This window comes from Chelonia mydas, chromosome 5 (genome assembly GCF_015237465.2).
Source record: "Chelonia mydas isolate rCheMyd1 chromosome 5, rCheMyd1.pri.v2, whole genome shotgun sequence".
Taxonomy (NCBI): domain Eukaryota; kingdom Metazoa; phylum Chordata; order Testudines; family Cheloniidae; genus Chelonia; species Chelonia mydas.
The window spans coordinates 54,701,264-54,722,119 of NC_051245.2; the positions used below are offsets into that span (position 1 = coordinate 54,701,264).

A 20,856-nucleotide genomic window follows, 5' to 3' on the forward strand; every position below is an offset into this window, starting at 1 on the left:
CCAAATTAAACCTTTCATATAATTAATTTTTTTTAATGGATGAAACACAAACAAGAATTAAAAACATGAGTCTTTAATCAATCCCATTTGTTCTTTGACAAAATGAAGCCCTACTTGAAAGCAGTGATACAAATGCTGACGAAGTACCTGTACAAAGTATACACAGATGTAACTTTATGTTGGTGAAAGGCTTTCTACGGTATTTGTAAGTGCACATTTATTTATGGCAATAAATATTTTAAATTGCTTAATGTGTAAAGGCTATTAACTCTACTATTTTGACAGGACATTGAGATACATTTATGGGTGTTTGCAGAAGTCTGTACAACACAAGTGGCCAACCAATACCACAATGAGAACCAGAGTTGTTAGGTAAGCTGCTTGTCATTTCATTTGTTTGCATGTTATAAAAGTTCAGAAAGAAAAGGTCTTATACTGAGGAAGTGATACACATTGTTAGTACACTAGTTAGTTTAGCTTGCATTGCCTAGTAATTTCAGCATCTGTAATGCATGACATTGAATACTGGATTTTAAAACTTCCAAATAATGCAACAAAATGCAAGTAAATTCAAATTGTTGTGTTACACTCCTTTTCACATATTTAAAGAGGAAAATATCCTATAGTTGGGTATGAAAAGAGACATTGAGACTGATATGCCTTTGAAACAATATAATTGCATTGTGATAATGTTTGTGGATGTCAGAAAATTAACTTATTACCTCTCCGTAGGCTGTGTAGTAATGCAGTGCAGTCTATTTAAGATTGGTCCACTTATGATTGTAAAATACAAAAGATAGTTTCTTAATCAAACACACAGATTCATTATAGTTTTGTTATTGCTTACATTTTACAAGGCATTTTCTAAACTGCCAGACAAGTGATTGTTTATTAGGATGTATAAACTGTCTCCAAGGGTTAAAACAGGCACAGCAGTAGTTTTGCACAGATGTTTTAATGTCTCGGCCTGTCCACTAACACATTATCACCTTTAATGTGCTTTGGGGTAACTGATCAAGATAGCAAACTTAAGGGGAAAGCTCTGGTTTAGAATGAGAAAGAAAGTGATTACTGATCCTCTTCTGATTAAAAAATATATGAAAGCAGCTGTTTGCAGTTCTCTGTAGGTTGGGAAAATCTTCCTTTGCTAGACAGGTGGCTAAAGAAATGTAAATCTCAGTCTGTCTGCAGAGGTCAAAAATCTCAACCATTTGCATGGTTAAGTGCTGACTCAAAGCTAAGGGAAGTTGTTCTCTGTTCTCAGATCCATTTTAATACTTTTGACTGAGACCTCTTTTTTTACTGCCGTGTTCTTTATGGAACTCTGGGATTTAAGGCAGAGAAAAGGATTCCTTTTCCACGTTGCTGCAAAGAGAACTGTCCTAGGAAATGCAGCACTCGTTCTTGTCAGATTTGCCAGTTCGTTATGTTTCAGAGGAGCTCAGTTGCTTGTAATTTAGAAAAACAAATTGGTATGGATAATAGCAGAAACATTCATAGTGGTTGAAAAACTAGAACCAAAACTGGAAAAAAAAAAAAAAAAAAAAAGAAATGTTATTTAGGTAGGCTTCATCGCTAGGGACCCGATAGTAGAGGGACTAAGGAATGCCTTCGGAGGATTGTCTAAGGACTTAGCGGTTTTGATTAGCAACACTGTTTTTCCTCAGTTGTTTGACCTTGGACCTAAGATCTTGGGCTGCAAAGTGGACAAGGGAGAATCAACTTAATGTAGGGAGTCATCTGACAATGTAGAGGTAACAACACTGCATTTCTTCCATGCTCCAAACGAAAGTTTGGTGGTTGAAGCAGTGATGGCCACAGGAAAGACTGGGTGCACCAATAACAATGTTCCGGAACACTCAGTGCCAATGCTGATTTACTTGGGTGCTGAACTGACCAATACTGAGCTGAAATACTCAGCTTTGGACAGTAAAGCCAGGCTTTCATGGCTAAAGCCATGTTGTGGTTTGGAAGGTGCTGTCTGCCTTAGTCATGTGCTTTCCCCAAAACAAGCATCGGGAGCTCAGAAACCCGTGCACAAGGATATAGATGTGGCCCGGCATAAGAGCGAGACCAGTCTTCACTGCAGGTGTGATAATAGCAAGATATTCTTAATTAACAAACATATTCACAGCATCTAAGATGACTAGTTAAACTGTTTTAAAGAGATTACTATTTCCACACCACCTTAAATGAATATACAATTTTACGCTAAATACAAAAACTAAATTATTGAATAAAACGCTTTTCTCCCCTGTCAGTGGCTTCGTTTTTCTCCGACTGATTTGTCCTGCCATCCTGAACCCAAGGATGTTCAATATCATCTCAGGTGACTATGCACTTCAGACTTTGAATATGTGGTATTGGTACAATAGTTGAAATGAGTTACCTTAATATGTCACTGTGCTCACTATATCTTCCAGGCCAGGCTACTGGCCATTCTTGCTGAATTACATCTTTAATGTTTCATGTTGCTGCTTTGAACGCTGTTTGGCCAAAAAAATATTTTAATTGGCTTGATTGGTCTTTTTGTTATCATTCTCATGGTTAAATTTCTAGTATTCAGGCATCAGCAGAAGAAATAGATAAAGCCTATGTTTCTGTCTTAAACACAGTCTCGTTTTAAGAGCCTGTAAAATATGCCCTGCTGTCTTAATGATATATTGTTCAATCTGAACATGATTGGTCTAGTACAGGGGTCCTAAAACTTCATTGCACCGCGACTCCTTTCTGACAGCAAAAATTACTGCATGATCCCAGGAAGGGGGACCAAAGCCTGAGCTCTGCCGCTCCAGGTGTGGGGGCCAAAGCCCAAGCCCCAGTGCTCTGGGTGGGGAGGCCAAAGCCCAAGAGCTTCAGCACCAGGTAAGGGGCCTGTAACCTGAGCCCAGCTGCTGAGGGCTGAAGCCCTCTGTCTTTGGCTTTGGCCCCAGGCGGTGGGGCTTGGGCTTGGGCCCTGGGTGGTGGGACCCAGGCCCCAGCAAGTCTAAGACAGTCCTGGTGACCCCATTAAAACGGAGTTGTGACTCAATTTGGCGTCCTGACCCACAGTTTGAGAACCACTGGTCTAGTAACAATCACAAATTACTTAAACTTTTGTTTTGCCTTCAAATAGTATTTTAATTTTGTTTCATAATTAAATGCCCAGAAACATAAAATTGTCCAGTGGTACCTCGTTCCCTTCCAAAATGTGGAGAGTGACTAAACTTAACCCCTAAAAGCAAGGAAATACAAAGTTTGGGATACATGCCACCCCCAGGATGCAATTTAATTCTGCCCTATTTGAGTGATGCCTCAGCCCACCAACAGTACACATACTAGAACTCTACACTCTCTTACAAATGCTACAGAACACTTTAGAACAGAACATGTGAGTTGGCAAGGGCCCCCATTCCTGGCTCACCCATAGGAAGAAGGTGCAGGGAGAGGTGTTCGTTCCTGCCAGTGAGTCAGGGAACCCCCTGATCCTGGTTCATATTTGGAGGTCAGGGAGAAGGACTCATTGCCTTCCACTCCTAAACCACTCCCAGCACATGACTTCCCTCCCAACTTCCCTCTCCTTACTCACCTCTCCTATCACCCTCCCTATTAATCTCAATCCCCCTTCCCCTGCAGCCCCAAACCCCTCTTCCTGTATTCTCCCCACTCCTAATCCCTCCCTTCAACCTCCATGTGCACTGCTCTAACATACACCCCTTATTCCCCTTCACTACTCTAAACTCTCCTTCCACCCCATCCCTTCACTCTGCAACAACAACAACAAAAGAATGAATGTTATGAACAGTTCATGTTAGGATAACTGAATATCGGGGAACGCGTGACCAAATGATCTAGTGACTTGCTCTCTTTTGATCACACTGAGTTCCATTGTTCTGGAAACATGATTATGTTATGCTAAGTGTCTTTCATCTTCCCTTATTTAACCAATGCTAATTTTTTGACAGTATTTCTGAAATAAAATGAGACTCAGCATATGGATTTTAGAGCAATTTAAAAACTAGAAATGTTGGTCTTGGGGCAAAACTTCAAAAAACAGAAAACTGCCAAATGTAGGCTCTAACTCAGTGCATAGGTGCAGCTCAGGTTCAGAGACTACAGCACGTCTCCTTGACTGACCTCATTACTGTGACAGCACACTGCCTGGAAACTCTCTTGCTTTAATAGCACCCTAGTTTTGTTGAACATTCACATTTCAGTCTCTTTGGTTTGGCATTTTTTCCATCCCAGCCTAACCTGCCGAACTGTCAGGTTAATAATTCAGTTTTGCCTTTCAAAAGGGAGGCAGTGAGTACTGTGCACTAGCTGAGAAAAAGACCAACTGACTTAAATCAGCTGTGGGATGATTAGAGCCATATTTGAGCCCCAGGTGTGTGTAAAAAGCTACAAGAATTTTGTTTTAAAATACTGTTTATTTAGGGAGCAGTATATCAGGAATCCCTTGCTAAGGTGACCCCAGATTTGAACCACTAACGCTTTGCAGCACCCCCAGGATGTACTACAGATTACATGACAATCTGAATAAGTATTGTCATGTAAAATAGCCTTTAGAATAGTCCCATTTAAACAAAGTGATACTCAACTTTAATTATAACAGAGCTGGCTCTCTGCTAATAACCATCTCCTCGTACTAACATTTTCACTGTGTCCCATTTCTGGCAATGGGATGGACGCAAAGAAATCCTAGCTGCTTGAGAGATACCTTCAGCACATGAATTCTTGCCTTTTGATTAACGTGCATATGTTTACTGTACAGATTTACAGATAAAACTTAAGTTGGTATATGATGTCTAGCTTGTATTCCTTTTTCCATTGAAAGAAAATGGGCATGGTTAGTAATTTTTAATTTAAAATATAATTTAGTAGCCAGAGTTACATGACACTGCAGGATCACTTGCATGTGGATATAAAATAAAGAGCTCCAGTGTCATCATTCTCTTTAGGTATATTCTTGAACTGAAAAACATTCATTAATCTGATGATGAAGCACTATCCTGCTGTAAAGAAAACTTCCAATTTTTATAGAAGTTTTTCGGTTTTTACTTAACACACAAAGGCTAAATGTCCATCTCTAGCAGCCTTTTCAGAAATCACTACTTCTTCATTTGAGTGTGTGAGGAGTGTATCCAAGGATGGTGGGATTTTCCCCCCACAGGTAGAAAAAACTATCCACTGCTGTAGGAAGTCTGGTTTGAAAATGCCACATTGATTTCCTTTAATGCCCCCCTCCCCATGCAATTCTGTTTGCAACCACTTTATTTTGGTTGTAATACCAGGATCACTCTTTGAGTACTGGATAGAAAATAAAGATTTTGACATTACCAACTGTAAAGATTTTAATTGTAGTTTCAATTGAAATCAGCTGTGAATGTGTTTCTCTCAGATTCTCCTTCTTCCACTGCTGCAAGAACACTGACGCTGGTCGCCAAGTCTGTGCAGAACTTAGCAAATCTGGTTGAGTTTGGAGCTAAGGTGACTATGAATAGTTAAACTGTAATTAGAATGTGAAATGTTTGCCATATATAGCATAGGTCAAACAATTTCTAAAAACAATGATTATCCATTTAGTGAGGTGTATTCTAATGTTTAAGTTAGTTTGGTCCACATGGTATGAAAGTTTAACCCCAGTTATAAAATATTTCAGATATACAAAATCTTTGTTCCCAAAAGCAAGCAAATGCTTCCATTGAGATGATTTCAGAAGCAAATCAATTTCCCTCTTTCTGGAGGTGCTGATTTTTTCAAAAAGCTTTGCTTGCATAGTGTATGCCAGAAGTGCTCACTACAAATCATAACTAAATTTAGAGGGAGAAACTGCAAGTCTCCCTCTTGATATGTTCCGATCTTAAGTCCCATGAGTAATGGAGTGTTTCATGTAAGCCTCCTATATTCATCTTTTGGTTGGTTCTTTTGGTTTCTGTTCTGTGAGCATTTCCTTTCTTAATTGTGCTAAGATCTACAGATCTATTACATTTATCCTTCCTCCTGCTTCTGGCTGTGGGGCAGGAGCAATCTTGTCAATCACTGGCAGCAGAGGATTGCTCTGCCTGCTGAAGTTCCCTTCACTGGAGACAATTTCCACAGCTAAATTATCCTGCTTTCCTAAATTACAGATTGTGTAAACTATAGTTTGAGGAAAAGGCATGACAGCTTCTGCTACAGAATGTGAGAAATTTTCCCTAATGAAAACAAACCTACATCTTCGTATGGTAATTTCTATGTTTGCTCTGGATGCCAAATTATCTCCAGGGCAGACTGGATCTTTGGACTTTACTTACTCAAAGAAAGGAATTTTTCAGGTGAGAACAGAAATTTTCCTATACGTCATTGTGCTAAAGTCTACAGATCCATTACAATGGGATTTTCACAGTAATGTGCTTCAAGGTTGGGAAGTGGGATCATCTTTTAAATATGGACATCCAAAATAGGTTATATTATATATTGTCCATCTCCTCCTGGACACTAGGTCCGGAGAAGACTTATTCCAATAAATGGCATTGGCTAAAAGATTGGATTGACCATTAAGTAGAACATGGGTGAATGTATGTATTGATGGCCACGTAGCTACCTAGCAGATCTCAACCCAGGAGACATGCCTTCTCTGTCCAGAGATTCAGTGCTGCGAAGGACTGGCTTTTTGTGCTTGACAGAAGGAAAAATATTTCTTGAATTTACTTTTGTAAATGAATGTTATGACAGTGGTGAGGACTATTTGTCTGAATTAAAAGCACAATACTGAATCTCCTCCAAGAAAGCTCCCGACTTCAAAACTCATCTGGTTGGAGATAGTAGCTATCGGAGGTTTAATGTTAATGGATAGGAAGTATGATACCTCCTGCAGAGTTTCAGTCTGGACAGTTCTGTAATGAGAATGAGGTTTCATGCTCTGTGACCTTGTTGGATTGTTGCCTTAAGGAAGCATTTAATTTTGGGATTTGTTACACACAATAAAACCCCCTTCCTTTTCTTGAGCATGCTAATTGCATTATAATACAGCGACTTGACCTTTTTGCTTGGATACTTTCATATAACCACATCAAGGCCCTTCTGGGGGAACTAAAGGTCATGTTTCACTGGTTTAACACAGTAGCTAAACTGCAGACTTTGCATCAGCCAGTAGAATAGAATATGTTCTATTTGTTGATTTTTTTTTTAAGGTCAGTGGCAGTGATATGTGCTTCATCTAGGTATCCATTCTGAATCTGTCTGGAGCTGGGTGGATAATTGGTTTTGCAATTACAGACCCTTGTGAGATAGACCTGATTAACCTAGCACTGGACCTTCTGGCATCTGAGGGTCATAGCCTCTTCAACCAGAAAGTCATAAAGAACATCATTTCTGTTTTCTCCTTCCTATCCTTGGTATGATACTGTGGAGCAGTAGAAAACGTTGGAAATCGTATGGCAGATACCTTGCCCAGCTTTACGAAAGAGGTCATTCACCATCTTGCATCCAAGGTCTTGACACGTGGAGAGGGCACAGTGTTCTTTACAGCTGTTTTCAGATGCAAAGAAGTCAATCGCCAGCCCACCAAATTGATTTATGAGTGAGGGTACTTCTGGATACAGGCTCCACTTTGCTCAATCCAACTTCTGCCATGTAAGCTTTGGTTCATCTCCCCTTTGATTGGCAGTGCACATAGAGATAGGCAACTTTCTTCTGCCCAGGAGAGGATAAATTTATTTTCATTTCTGGGGTAGGTCTGTGATTCTGTTCTTCCTAGTTTGTTTATGACATGTTGAATGTCACAGTCAGAACAAATCTGTTTTGCATGAAAGGAGCAGTGCTCCAAGACCTCAGTGAATCATTGTGTTCCAGCTGATGGATGCTGTGCACTCTCTCTGGTATCTATTCCCTGGTCTTAATTGAGACTTGAATGAGCCCCCTTCATTGTCTCCAGTTGGCATCTGAGGATCACTTTGTGTGGCTCTCTAACGTTCAACTAAATTTGATTCTCTGCACTCAGTCGAGGGGGAGTGGAGAATATAATTGGAATTGGCTGTCTGCCAGCAGATGTGATCGGGTAGGATTTGGAGGGGATAACAGGTCTTACTGGATACGTTTCTCATACACCAGGTTCCAATAAGAATTTAATTTTTGTTCCTGTGACTTTTCCTTTATGGCCAGTTTCAGTTCTTCTTCTTCTTCTTCTTCTTCTATCCTTATACCTGCTAGAATTCATCCTCATCTTAGGTCTGTGATTGACTTCCCTGGCACCATGTGTCTGTCTTTATCATGAATTCAAAATACTCCAGAAATTGAATCAGAGTGTCTTTCAGCTCTCTCTGTACATAGTGCTGATCAGAAAAAATGTCCATGATGAGATGAAAGTGAATTTTCTTTTTCCTTTAAGCCACTATTAATACAACTATGATCCTGCAAGAGACACTGATTCTGGAGTGGGAGAGGGAAGCTGCCATCCCTATATAAAATGGAAGAATTTTATGTGGGATACTAAAAAGGGAAGTGACAATAAACCTCCTGTGGGAACTTATTCAGATGTTTCAGAAAGAGCCCTGCTGTTTGTTCCTTATTGTCTCAGGCCAGGAATAGAATGTGGAACCAGTTGCTTAGCTTTGATCTGACATGGATGATGGATAGGAATATTGCGGCATTTCCCTAGGTTGCTTGAGATTGGAAATGGGACAAAAATCATCTTGTGATTCTTGCAGAACTCCATAATGTACCCACTTCTCAACAATGTCTAGTGACCTCATTTTGACCAAAAAAGTTATAGGTAGCCATTTTGCTCCCAAATTGAAAGCCCAGCTGGGGGCCTAGCAACTGAGAGCAGCTACTGTCTTCTCCTCAGCACACTTACTCTAACTGCCACTTGTGGAGTGATATTGTCTCTTGTTTTACTTCAGGACTGCTTCAACTTGTTATATGACCAGTATTCATTTCTATAGCATTGGCAAGAGCCAGGATTGTAAATCAACTTTTCCAGTGATGCTAAATACCCTCAGCTTTCCATAAAGTTTCCATTGTATCACTAAGAGAGCTAGGAACTGATTTGCCTTATGATCTGACTTCAGGGACCAGAATCCCACACATCTGCTTGAGGTAGATTGGTATCCCACTGTCTTTTTGAGGTTTAAGCTGTTAGTCTGAAATTTTTAAGGCTGAGTGGGACCATACTTACAGTATTGTCCATCTATGTTATCGTTGTTCCTGAAAGCTTGGGACGAACTTAGTGTATCAAATGAAGGTTCTTTTGTTTGTTTGTTTTGTTTTTGTTTTCTGTTTGGTTTTGAGGCCACTTATTTTCATGCCCAAAGAAGAGGCTGAATTGATGCCTGCCTGTGAAGGAGACACTCTCTCATGTAAAAACCTGTCCTCTGAGAAACACTGAGTCCCTGATTACCAGGGAAAATAGTCACTTTCACCTTTAATAGTGACACCAGGTTGAATTTGGACAGGTATGCACTGAGGAACTTTCTGTCCTTATAAAACGGAGGCCAGGGGTATAGAAAGAAAAAAGTGGTCAGCCAAGAGGCTCCTAATTGTCTGATTGTTTTTCTGCATATGGGTTGTTGTCTCTCTTGTCATTGCACAGGTAGCTGCTGGAGGAGAAAGTAAAGCTAGTTGAGGCATAGTAACCTGCTGTAGAAGCTGGGAAAAGTATCATGGACCTAAGGGCATGGTGACCCACAGCAGCAGCTGGAAACAATAGCCCAATAGTTAGGGTATGGGCAACTTGCAGTGGCAGTTGGCGGCAACAGCTGAATAGTTTACTTATCTTTTAGGTGTGGCTGAAAATCCCAATCCCTCTATTGTATCTTTCCAGGGAGTATGAGGCCTGGCTTGCTGAGGCTGCTCCTGCATCTTGCTCAGCAGAGTCAGCCTCACTAACATACCTAGCTCCTTTTCTGCCCAGGGGAGGAGACTAAGTGACCCTATCTAGACTGGGCTGAAGGGTGGAGTAAATTGGACATAGCCATCTGAGCTCCCAAGTGAGACACTCACGAAGGGGATGAAGCAGAAAATACAAAACTTTCTTTTTTGCCTTTGGCTTTCCTGGTCTAGCTCACTCCCTAGAGGCACCAGCCACTGCAAATGCCACTGAGGGGACAGTCTCTCCAAAGGCAAATGCAACAGCTGAGAATTAGACATATTATTGAGCTAATCATTAGTCACTTTACAATAAAGTTTGGAATTTCTCTCAGGAAAGCTCTGCAGCAGAGAGGTCTGGCTGAGTTCCTGGGGGCGCCGAAAACAATGGCGGAATCTTGTGGGGAGGGATAGCTCAGTGGTTTGAGCATTGGCCTGCTAAACCCAGGGTGAAGGGGCCATTTAGGGATCTGGGGCAAAAATTGGGGATTGGTCCTGCTTTGAGCAGGGGGTTGGACTAGATGACCTCCTGAGGTCCCTTCAAACCCTGATATTCTATGATTCAAGGAATGGGACAGTCTTCTGTTGCGAGCAACTGACAGTTCTGATTCAGTTCCCAAACTGCAAACGGTCTGAAATACCATTGTAATGGATCTGTGGACCGTAACACGTTGAAGAATGATATCAAGCTGTTTTGACCTTTTTAATACACCCTTGTTTTAACACAAGAAAGTACTTTGAAATTTAACCATTATTAAAAGGAAAAAAACAAGATATTTAGTCCCCAGATATGAAACATTTCTTATTGCTGTTGTGTATTGTGGGTATTGCCTGGAATATGTTTCAAAACTGAATAATTCCAAACATATAGCACAGCCAGCATATGCCTACAGGCAAATTCTATATGAATACATCTGGAGTACAAAGACTGCAATAGCAAATTAAAGTTATTTAATGTTGTTCAGACTGGAGTAGCAACTAGAGAATTTAAGGCGCAAATAGAAAGTGAACCCAACCCATTCTGAAATTATGTGCGAAGTCATAGGCTCCACAAAATATTGACTATTTATTGTAAGTAGGTATGTATGATTAAATTGCTATCTATTTATTCTAATGATACTTTTTAAATTTTAGGAGCCCTACATGGAGGGAGTAAATCCATTTATCAAGAGTAACAAACATCGCATGATCATGTTTTTAGATGAACTTGGGGTAAGAGTGTTATAAATTTTACAATCTGTGCGAGAAGTTGTATAGATTTATACCTATCAAAGAATAATGTAGTAACAAATCTTAAAGGTTCTCATTAAATACCTCTGAAATCCAGCAACTTCTGAGTATATTGTCTCAAATGCCCTGGTTAAAGGGTATATTGTTAACTTAAAACTTATCTTTAAGGTCTCAATATTCAGAGACCATGTAGATCACTAATCTTAGCTTAGTGTGCCATGCCAACGTATGCTGCACGGATATCTGACCCACAATAGAACACCACTGCAGATATGAATTGAAGCAGGCAGATCTTTTTTCTTTACAATATTGCAAAGATTTACCAAAAACAACATCTTGCAAAACCATATATAAAAAAATAAATACTCTTGCCGGTAGGCTGGCAGCGTGGATCCATTGTGGAGGTTAGCACGTCTGACCCTAATAGAAGAAAAAAAGTTGAATGTTAAAAAGCTGAATGCTTGTCTTAACCTGCCTACTTAAGACAATCTATGCATTATTCTAAATTTCAAGGTTTAAAGAGAATTGAGATTTACCAATCACTTTAAATCAAACCGTGTAACTTAATAAAATGCAAATGCTAGAACAGGAGTAGCAGTGCGTATAAGACGTTACTTTTCAGGAATCTCAGTTTTAGAGGATTGATTCAGGAAAGCATAAAAATTGTGCCTAACTGCTTTGCTGAATAGGGATGCTGTCATGAATCAGAGCCTAAATAAGTAACTTTGGAAGATACTTCTTACTAGTTTTTTGATACATAGTCAATAGAAATTGCTGTTTACAAGGGATACTCAGGTTGCTGTGTAGTAAGTCACATTACAATTAAGGGCAAATATTTGTTTTTAAATACTAGGTTACTGTATATGTCTAAAGACTTGGAACCTCTTGATTTTCAATAAATAATTTTAATATGTACATATACATTTGAATCACTGATTATTATTTTAATGGTATCTGATTACTGTATATTTGGTCCATTACTATATTCATTAACATGCCCGTTAATTTTTGCTCTCCCATTTTTGCTGTTGCTATCTTCAAATTTAGAAAATTAAATAAATGGATTCATCATCTCTAGCTTCAGGGGAAGAGGTACAAAGGATGAAAATGCCACCCAGAGAATCCCTTGCTAGCCAATTCAAAGAGGTAGCATAGATTGCAACACCAGATCATTTTCCTTTCAACTGAAAGAGAAATTGATGCATTAGTGATCAGCAACACTGGAGTGGCCATTCCAGTTAAGTACAGGGGTTGCAATATAGAAGTAGGCTCTAACTACATTCAAATACCTTTTTAAAAGCAAAATAATAATAATGGTGGAGTGGGAGTGAATAATTGGTATCAGAGCCTGGGTAGAAAACTTGGCTGACTGAGAATAATATGATGAATGTAATGATGTAACTGCCTGCAGTATTGAAAGTAATGTGTTACACAATACTGTTGATTAGTGGAGAGAAGTGTCATGGAACTTCCTTTGCTATTTTATGAATACTTATGAATTCTAAACACACTTTTATAATTCTTGTTAAAGAATGTACCTGAACTTCCAGACACTACAGAACACTCTAGAACTGACTTGTCTCGTGATCTAGCAGCCTTACATGAGATTTGTGTGGCACATTCAGATGAGCTTCGGACACTCAGTAATGAGCGAGGCGTAATGCAGGTAAGAGTTGTTATAGCAGAAAACCCTCATCTCAGATAGTTGACATTTTTTACAATAAGCATTGATGCAAATTTAATAATACTTATTTGATACTTCTGTACTAAGCAGTTAAGATAAATAGCTTCAGATAGGTTACTTCATCAGTATAATGTTATGAGGATGAGGTAGCTCTAAAGGTAAATATTATTCTGTTCATAAGTTTCTCACTCAAAATGGCTAGAAGTGCTCTGTAGCAAAACCAAAAAGTCTTTTAAGTGCCTAGAAGAGGCCTGCTTACCAGAAACCAGTTTTCCCTCTCTGATAGGTTCTGTGGGCTACTAGTATGGTATGTGTTTTTTGCTATTTAGAAAAGTGAATGTTTTATGTTATCTTTTCAACCACTATTTCACTTCAGTTTTTTTGGTTTGCATTAATTTTGAAAGCAAAAGTTGTAAGCTTTTCTTTTCCAGTAAGAAAACTCTCTGGGCCTTCAAGAATTGTTCTGCTTAAACTTTATAATAATTAGGGCTGTCGATTAATACCAGTTAACTCACGTGATTGAAAAAAATTAATCACAATTAAAAAAATTAATCGTGATTAATTGCAGTTTTAATCACACTGTTAAACAATAGAATACCTATTGAAATTTATTAAATATTTTGGATGTTTTGCACTGATAAAATGATAAAAGAAATAGTATTTTGCAGTTCACCTCATACAAGTATTGTAGTGCAATCTCTTTGTCATGAAAGTGCAACCTGCACTCAAAAAAAAAAACCAAAAAAACAATGTAAAACTTCAGAGCCTACAAGTCCATTCAGTCCTACTTCTTGTTCATCCAATCGCTGAGACAAACAAGTTTGTTCACATTTACAGGAGATAATGCTGCCCTCTTCTTATTTACAATGTCACCAGAAAGTGAGAACAAGCATTTGCATGGCACTTCTGTAGGTATTTACATGCCAGAAACGCACCTTCATGCTTCGGCCACCACTCCAGAGGACATGCTTCCATGCTGATGACACTCATTAAAAAAAATTATGCGTTAATTAAATTTGTGACTGAATTCTTTGGGGGAGAATTGTATGTCCCCTGCTCTGTTTTTAGACACATTCTGCCGTATATTTCAAGTTATAGCAGTCTCGGATGATGACCCAGCACATGTTGTTCATTTTAAGAACAATTTCACAAAACACAAAGAAGGTACCAATGTGAGATTTCTAGAGATAGCTACAGCACTTGACCCAAGGTTTAAGAATCTGAAGTGCCTTCCAAAATCTGAGATGGACAGTGTGTGGAGCATGCTTTCAGAATTCTTAAAAGAGCAACACTCCAATGCAGAAACTACAGAACTCAAACCACCAAAAAGGAAAATCAACCTTCTGCTCGTGGCATCTGACTCAAATAATAAAAATGAACATGTGTCAGTCCGCACTGCTTTGAATTGTTATTGAGCAGAACCTGTCATCAGCATGGACAAATGTCCAATGGAATGGTGGTTGAAGCATGAAGGGACATATGAATCTTTAGCGCATCTGGCACATGAATATCTTGCGATGCCGGCTACAACAGTGCCACGAGAACGCCTGTTCTCACTTTCAGGTGACATTGTAAACAAGAAGCGGGCAGCATTATCTCCTGCAAATGTAAACAAACTTGTTTGTGTGAGCAATTGGCTGAACAAGAAGTAGGACTGAGTGGACTTGAAGGCTCTAAAATTTTACATTGTTTTATTTTTGAGTGTAGGGTTTTTTTGTACATAATTCTACATTTGTAAGTTCAACTTTCATGATAAAGAGATTGCACTACAGTACTTGTATTAGGTGAATTGAAGAATACAATTTCTTTTGTTTTTTTCCAGTGCAAATACTTGTAATAAAAAATAAATATAAAGTGAGCATTGTACGCTTTGTATTCTGTGTTGTAATTGAAATCAATATTTTTGAAAATGTAGAAAACATCCAAAAATATTTAAATGGTATTCTGTTATTGTTTAATAGTGTGATTAATCATGATTAATTTTTTTTAATCACTTGACGGCCCTAATAATAATATAATTATAATATAATATTCATTTTAACTTTCACTGCCCTGAGCAATGTCAAATTTCCACAGATAAGTAGTATTCGTCTTTGGATTACTAAGTGCAAAGAGCAGTCTTTTTATTATTGGAGTTCCCCCACTAGGCAATTCTAATTACTACACTGTATGAAACAAGTATTGCTGGCTGCTATAGTGGAGTGTACAGACAAGCATAATTTAATTAGTCCAAGTACTGCCTTCTCATGTCCTATATAAGCTGTTTGTGAAAGACAACTGGAAAATACTTCACTTCCATGCCACCAGTTCAAATCCAGTCCTGGTTAAAACCAAATTTCAGTGGCCTATCAGAAAAGTCACTCAATCCACTATGTTGACTAACATGTATAGCCAGCTGTGACCGGGGTCCCAGAGAGTGACACTGAAGTTACAAAGCTGCAAAGAATGGGGCAGACAATCCCCAAAGCTGGTGGATAGTTCAATACTTAAATTTACCAAACCAGCACAAAACAGCTCTGTAATACCTTACTGGTTACCCAGAAGCCAACAATACAGTTTCCTTAAAGCAACCCAGCCTTAGGCCTCCACCCAGACACCCAAGTTAAATATGATGAGGATTACTGAAAATCTTATTTATCATATAAGAAAGTTCTGCCAATCCCAAAGGATTGGACATATTACCTCTCAGGTTAATGAATACTTCAGATCTTACCCAAATACACCCTTACAGCCAATTCTTATTAACTAAACTAACATGTTTTAAAAAAAGAGAGAGTATTGGTTAAAAGATCAATTTCCATACAGACATGAGTACCATTCTGAGATCAGATTCATAGTCGAGATGGTGAGCTTTGTAGTTGCAAAGAGTTCTTTCAGAATTAGTCCATAGGTTATAGTCCAATGGCCATATTCAGGATGATCCAGATAGGACTCACTGACAGAACAAGAAGCGATGGTCTGAAGTTGCAGTGGGGGAGGTCTAGGTTGGATATTAAGAAACACTATTTCACTAGGAGGGTGGTGATGCACTGGAATGGATTACCTAAGGAGGTGGTGGAATCTCTATCATGAGAGGTTTTTAAGGCCCGGCTTGACAAAGCCTTGGCTGGGATGATTTAGTTGGTGTTTGTCCTGCTCTGAGCAGGGGATTGAACTAGATGACCTCCTGAGGTCTCTTCCAACCCTAATATTCTATGATTCTATGACTGGAGATCTCAGTCTTATGACTTAAGCTTCCCCTGCATGAAGCATCAAGCAGATCTGAGATAAAAGGATCAGGACCCAAGGGGTTTTTATACCGTTTCAGGCCTTCTCTCGACAGCTCGGAGTCCTCAGGCGAACAATAGGCAATCATGGAGACTCTGAAGTAGACCTTTTCCTAAGCATCACCGATAATTAGCGACACGGATTAACATAAGGCAATTTATACGTTGGGCAGTTTGTCACAAATTTTAGAGAGACATGTAGACAATGACATTATTTCACCCAAGATTTATCTAAATGTTAATATTCTCTTTTGATCTCTGAGCAATAGCTATGGTGACAGACAGGAACTGTCTGTTTACATCGCTAACATCTAACAAGATATAAGTAAACATATACAATTAGTATCACCTCTAATTCGCTAACAATACAGGTTTGCATTTCGAAGTTCTAGCCTATCTAACATGGAATGGCCCTAATTATCATTTGCATACTTTTCTAACATATCTGTAAAGGTTAGCTCTGGGTCATTTATCCTGCAGGATGTTTAAGCCTTTCTGGCCATGCGTTACACTTTGTATAAGATTCATTGCAATTATATAACAGTGGTAGCAACAATGATTTGCGTGGTCATTCTCTAATCAGATAACATCACACCAGCTAATTAACTATACTTGCAGTTTGGTGTTCATAATGTTCAATAGACCAAATCTCAGCCAAATGTATCATCAAAAGACAAAGCAGTATGGTTAGGGCCCTACCAAATCCACAGCTGTGAAAACGTGTCACGGACCGTGAAATCTGATCTCCCACCATGAAATCTGGTCTTTTGTGTGCTTTTACCCTGTACTATACAGATTTCACGGGGGAGATCAGTGTTTCTCAAATTGGGGGTCCTGACCCAATAGGGAGTTGCAGGGGGGGGTCACAAGATTATTTTAGGGGGGCGGCCCTTACTTCTGCACTGCGTTCAGAGCTGGGTGGCCGAAGAGTGGCAGCTGCTGACCAAGGGTCCAGCTCTGAAGGCAGCAGAGGAGAAGTAAGGGTGGCAATACCACACCAGGCCATCCTTACTTCTGCACTGCTGCTGGCGGCGGCTCTGTCTTCAGAGCCGGGCTCCTAGCCAGCAGCCGCTGCTCTCTAGCTGCCCAACTCCGAAGATCGCACCACTGCCAGCAGCAGTGCAGAAGTGAGGGTAGCAGTACCGCAACCCCCCACGCACACACACTAACCTTGTGTTGCAACCCCCCCCACACAACTCCTTGTTGGGTCAGAACCCCTACAATTACACCACCATGAAATTTGAGATTTAAATAGCTGAAATAATAAAATTTATGATTTTTAAAATCCTATGACCGTGAAATTGACCACAATGGACGGTGAATTTGGTAGGGCCCTAAATATGGTATAGGAAAGAAAGTAATACATCACTAGTCCTTCTCAGAAAGTGAATTCGTGTAGTGTGTTCAGTTCACCTTACACAGAAGATATGCTTCCCAAATGCCTACCTTAAATCAGCCATCTTTTATAGTATGGCTGTTTGCGAGTTGCAGAGCACTGTTCATGTCACTTAAAGTTTAACTAGCCAGCTTGTGCCAGCATTGTCTTTGGTGCCTTCCTGTACTTCCCATCTTTTGTTTGAAATATTAAATTCCAAATGTTAAGGGGCATAAAGATGGTCCTTAATACAAACCATCCATACATTTTACATTATTTCCTTGTACCTCATTGTACCTTTGTTTCACATAATGCTCATCATCCATCTATTTTTTGACATTTTTGTATTTTCCTAAGCCAAGTGCTGAGCTATACTTGCCCAGGGCATTGTGGGATATATGCCTTAGCACAAGTGAGCAAGAATAAGCAGTACAATTTAATATTGCTAACCAAGACACACACATTATATTAATGCCATGCTCATAATAGCTATTAATATGGTGTGTGGGTGTGTATATAATGTATATGCTTTGGCTAACAATTATTACAATAATCATCAGTGAAAGTCTTGACGAAGGAAAAGACAAGGGTCAAACTAGTAAGGCAGGATAGGGGAAGCTTTAATTAAAATGGCGCGCGTGTGTGTGTGTGTGTACATGTGTGGCTATAGACAAGGGGACAGGGTTGTCCGTTTGACACCTGTTCTTGAACACTACTTTAAGCAGCATAAAATAAACTAAAACACCTTTTTGGAAAGAATCTGAAGTATTTGAGGGTTGTGGATGTGCTATCGTAGCTTTTTTGATATGTTTGTATTCCTGGAAGTGAAGTTTAGTTCCTTTAAGGAAAATTTTCTGAACCCCTATTTCTGGTGGGGAAGGAAAAGACCTGGCAGTTGAGAACCACAGTGTGAGGCAGTTAAGTGCTACAGGCCACTTTCTGCCATAGTAACCTAAAATTCTGTCCTGAAAAGTGAATATGTAAAAATTGCATCTTTTCTGCATAACTGCTCCAGTGGCATCTGGTTATTTTAGTAACTAAATTCAGTCTTTACTTCTGTTAGCCCTGTGGAGCCAACCCCCAAAATAGTAAACTGTATTCTGTCCTTTATGTGCATTGTCCATAGACTTGTTTCAGTTGCCTGTCCAAATTCTGTTCTTATCTGTGAAGTAACTAAGAACTCATCTTGGCATAAATAATCCTTTTCACTGATGTTTGAGAAGGAGAGAACTCGACTTGACTTTTATATCCCAGCTTAAGTTTGTAATTTTTTAAAAAAATTAAACATTTTAAATTTAGACCGTTGGTGTATTTCTCTCTCTACATCAAATGTTATTTTTACAGTCACTTTTCAGATCAGAACATTGCTTTAAAGACCAATGAGTCAGATCAGTTATTTCATTTTACTTTAAACTGTGTAATGGAAAGCTGTGCACACGGATGTATAAAAGCAAGTCTCATGAAGAAGTTTACATAGAGAATTAGAAAACGTATCAAGAAAATTTGGTTTCCTGATGTGATATTTTCCTAATTATTTGTGCATAATATTACTATTACTGACTTTATTTCTACAGCATGTCCTGAAGAAGCTTCTAGCTATTACAGAACTGCTTCAGCAAAAACAAAATCAGTATTCAGTGTCTAATAACATCAGGTAGCAGCCTTCTACCTAGACTTCTGCATGGATCCAGCATGCCCAACATGGCAGCTCACATCAATATCACTTCCTTCTTGCTCTTGCCAAAAATAGCACACCTTTTTTCACATTCCCAGTGATGTGTGAACTATGCAAAAAGAAAACAGATTCTGTTGGTGAATGTTTCTACCGGCAGATAATTTTAAGCTATCTGTGCAAGATGTATGCACTTTTTTCCACATGGAACCAATTTTCACGACCTCTGAGCCTTGGTGTACAGATCACCTTCCACAAAGAAAATGCTGTGACTGTGTCTGGAACTTCAAAAGTTATTTTCAACATGTTGCCAAAGTTTTGCTGTCTGTTGGAAAAGAATTTATAGTCAACTGACAAGGAACGAAACACATTGTTTTGACAGCTAAGTATAACTGGATTGAAAACATTTCTTACTGTAATTTGACTGGTTACAATTATGACTTTGACTGTTCAACCACTTTAATTTGTATTTACAGTTTCAAGAATTTGACATTATCGTAGGAACAATCTTTTGCTGTACACTTTTTATACCATGCTGTTTCTCTTGCTGGAATTATGTTGAAAGAGAATATGCAGAATGGGTCTCGTCAGCTTTATTTTTTAATGTGCCACTGATTCTGTCTGTTTGAATAATTCTTCCATCAAGGATTGTATATCCAGATAAATCACAATGCTTTTGTAAAATGTTTACAACAGTAAATAATTTGAACTCAATAAATTTATTGATCATTGTATCAGACATGCATGCATTCATTAAACCATTTTATAAAGTATAGCGTGGTTGGTGTGTTGTGTAATGTAAGTCAGACATGATTTCTATAACTATTTGAAAATAATTTTAAGTGTTTCAAAAATCAGTTTTTAAAATAAAATCAATTTGTAGTTAGAATATCTATGAAAATTGGATAAATTTGTTGAATTTTTGACGTTTGTTTTGTGAACTTGTTCTTTGTTGTCTACTCACATGCAAATCAAATCTTCAGAGTGAACATTTCAAACTCATCTTGCCTATTTTTTAGTAGGGGACCTCAAAATAACAGTTGTTGTTTCATATTCTCCTCTGATATCCAGCCACAAAAGGATACGTGGGACTTTCGATTAACAACTCAGTTTCAGTGTTTTTCCTTACAATTGTTTTTTTTAGTAGGCTGTCAATCTCAGTTAACTCATGCGATTAACTCGAATTAATCATGATTAAAAAATTAATCATGATTAATCACAGTTTTAATCATACAATAGCATACCAGTTGAAATTTATTAAATATTTTTGGGTATTTTTCTACATTTTCAAATATATTGATTTAAATTACAACACAGAATATAAAATGTCCAGTGCTCCCTTTATATTATTTTTTATTACAAATACTTGCACTGTAAAAATTATAAAAGAAATAGTATTTTGCAGTTCATCTCATACAAGTACTGTAGTGCAATCTCTTTGTCATGAAAGTGCAACTTACAAATGTAGATTTTTTTTGTTACATAACTGCACTCAAAAAAAAAAACAATGTAAAACTTTAGAGCTTACAAGTCCACTCAGTCCTACTTCTTTTTCAACCAATCACTAAGACAAAAAAGTTTGTTTACATTTATGGGAGATAATACTGCCTGCTTCTTATTTACAATGTCACCTGAAAGCGAGAACAAGCGTTCCCATGGCACTTTTGTAGCCGGAATTGCAAGGTATTTACATTCCAGATATGCTGAACATTCACATGCCCCTTCATGCTTCAGCTACCGTTCCAGAGGACATGCTTCCCATACTGATGACTTGCTAAAAAATATGTTAATTACATTTGTG

At 38.6% G+C, this 20,856-nt stretch overlaps 1 protein-coding gene across 2 annotated transcripts in view; it reads left to right on the forward strand.

Annotated features, from left to right (window-relative positions):
• RASA1 (RAS p21 protein activator 1) overlaps positions 1-19,828 on the forward strand; it is a 118,741-nt gene extending 98,913 nt beyond the window's left edge. The window contains exons 20-25 of one of the 2 annotated variants that reach the window (XR_005226002.2): positions 286-372; positions 2,262-2,329; positions 5,381-5,469; positions 6,111-6,296; positions 10,963-11,040; positions 12,590-12,640. Coding sequence is in view for 1 of the 2 variants with exons in the window: in XM_007054059.4 (XP_007054121.2) it covers positions 286-372; positions 2,262-2,329; positions 5,381-5,469; positions 10,963-11,040; positions 12,590-12,724; positions 18,958-19,041 (541 nt within the window). In the remaining variant the exon portion in view is untranslated. Of the gene's footprint in view, positions 1-285; positions 373-2,261; positions 2,330-5,380; positions 5,470-6,110; positions 6,297-10,962; positions 11,041-12,589; positions 12,725-18,957 lie in introns of those variants that run through there. The other variant, XM_007054059.4, reaches the window with a different exon arrangement.
• The last annotated feature ends 1,028 nt before the right edge of the window (positions 19,829-20,856 follow it).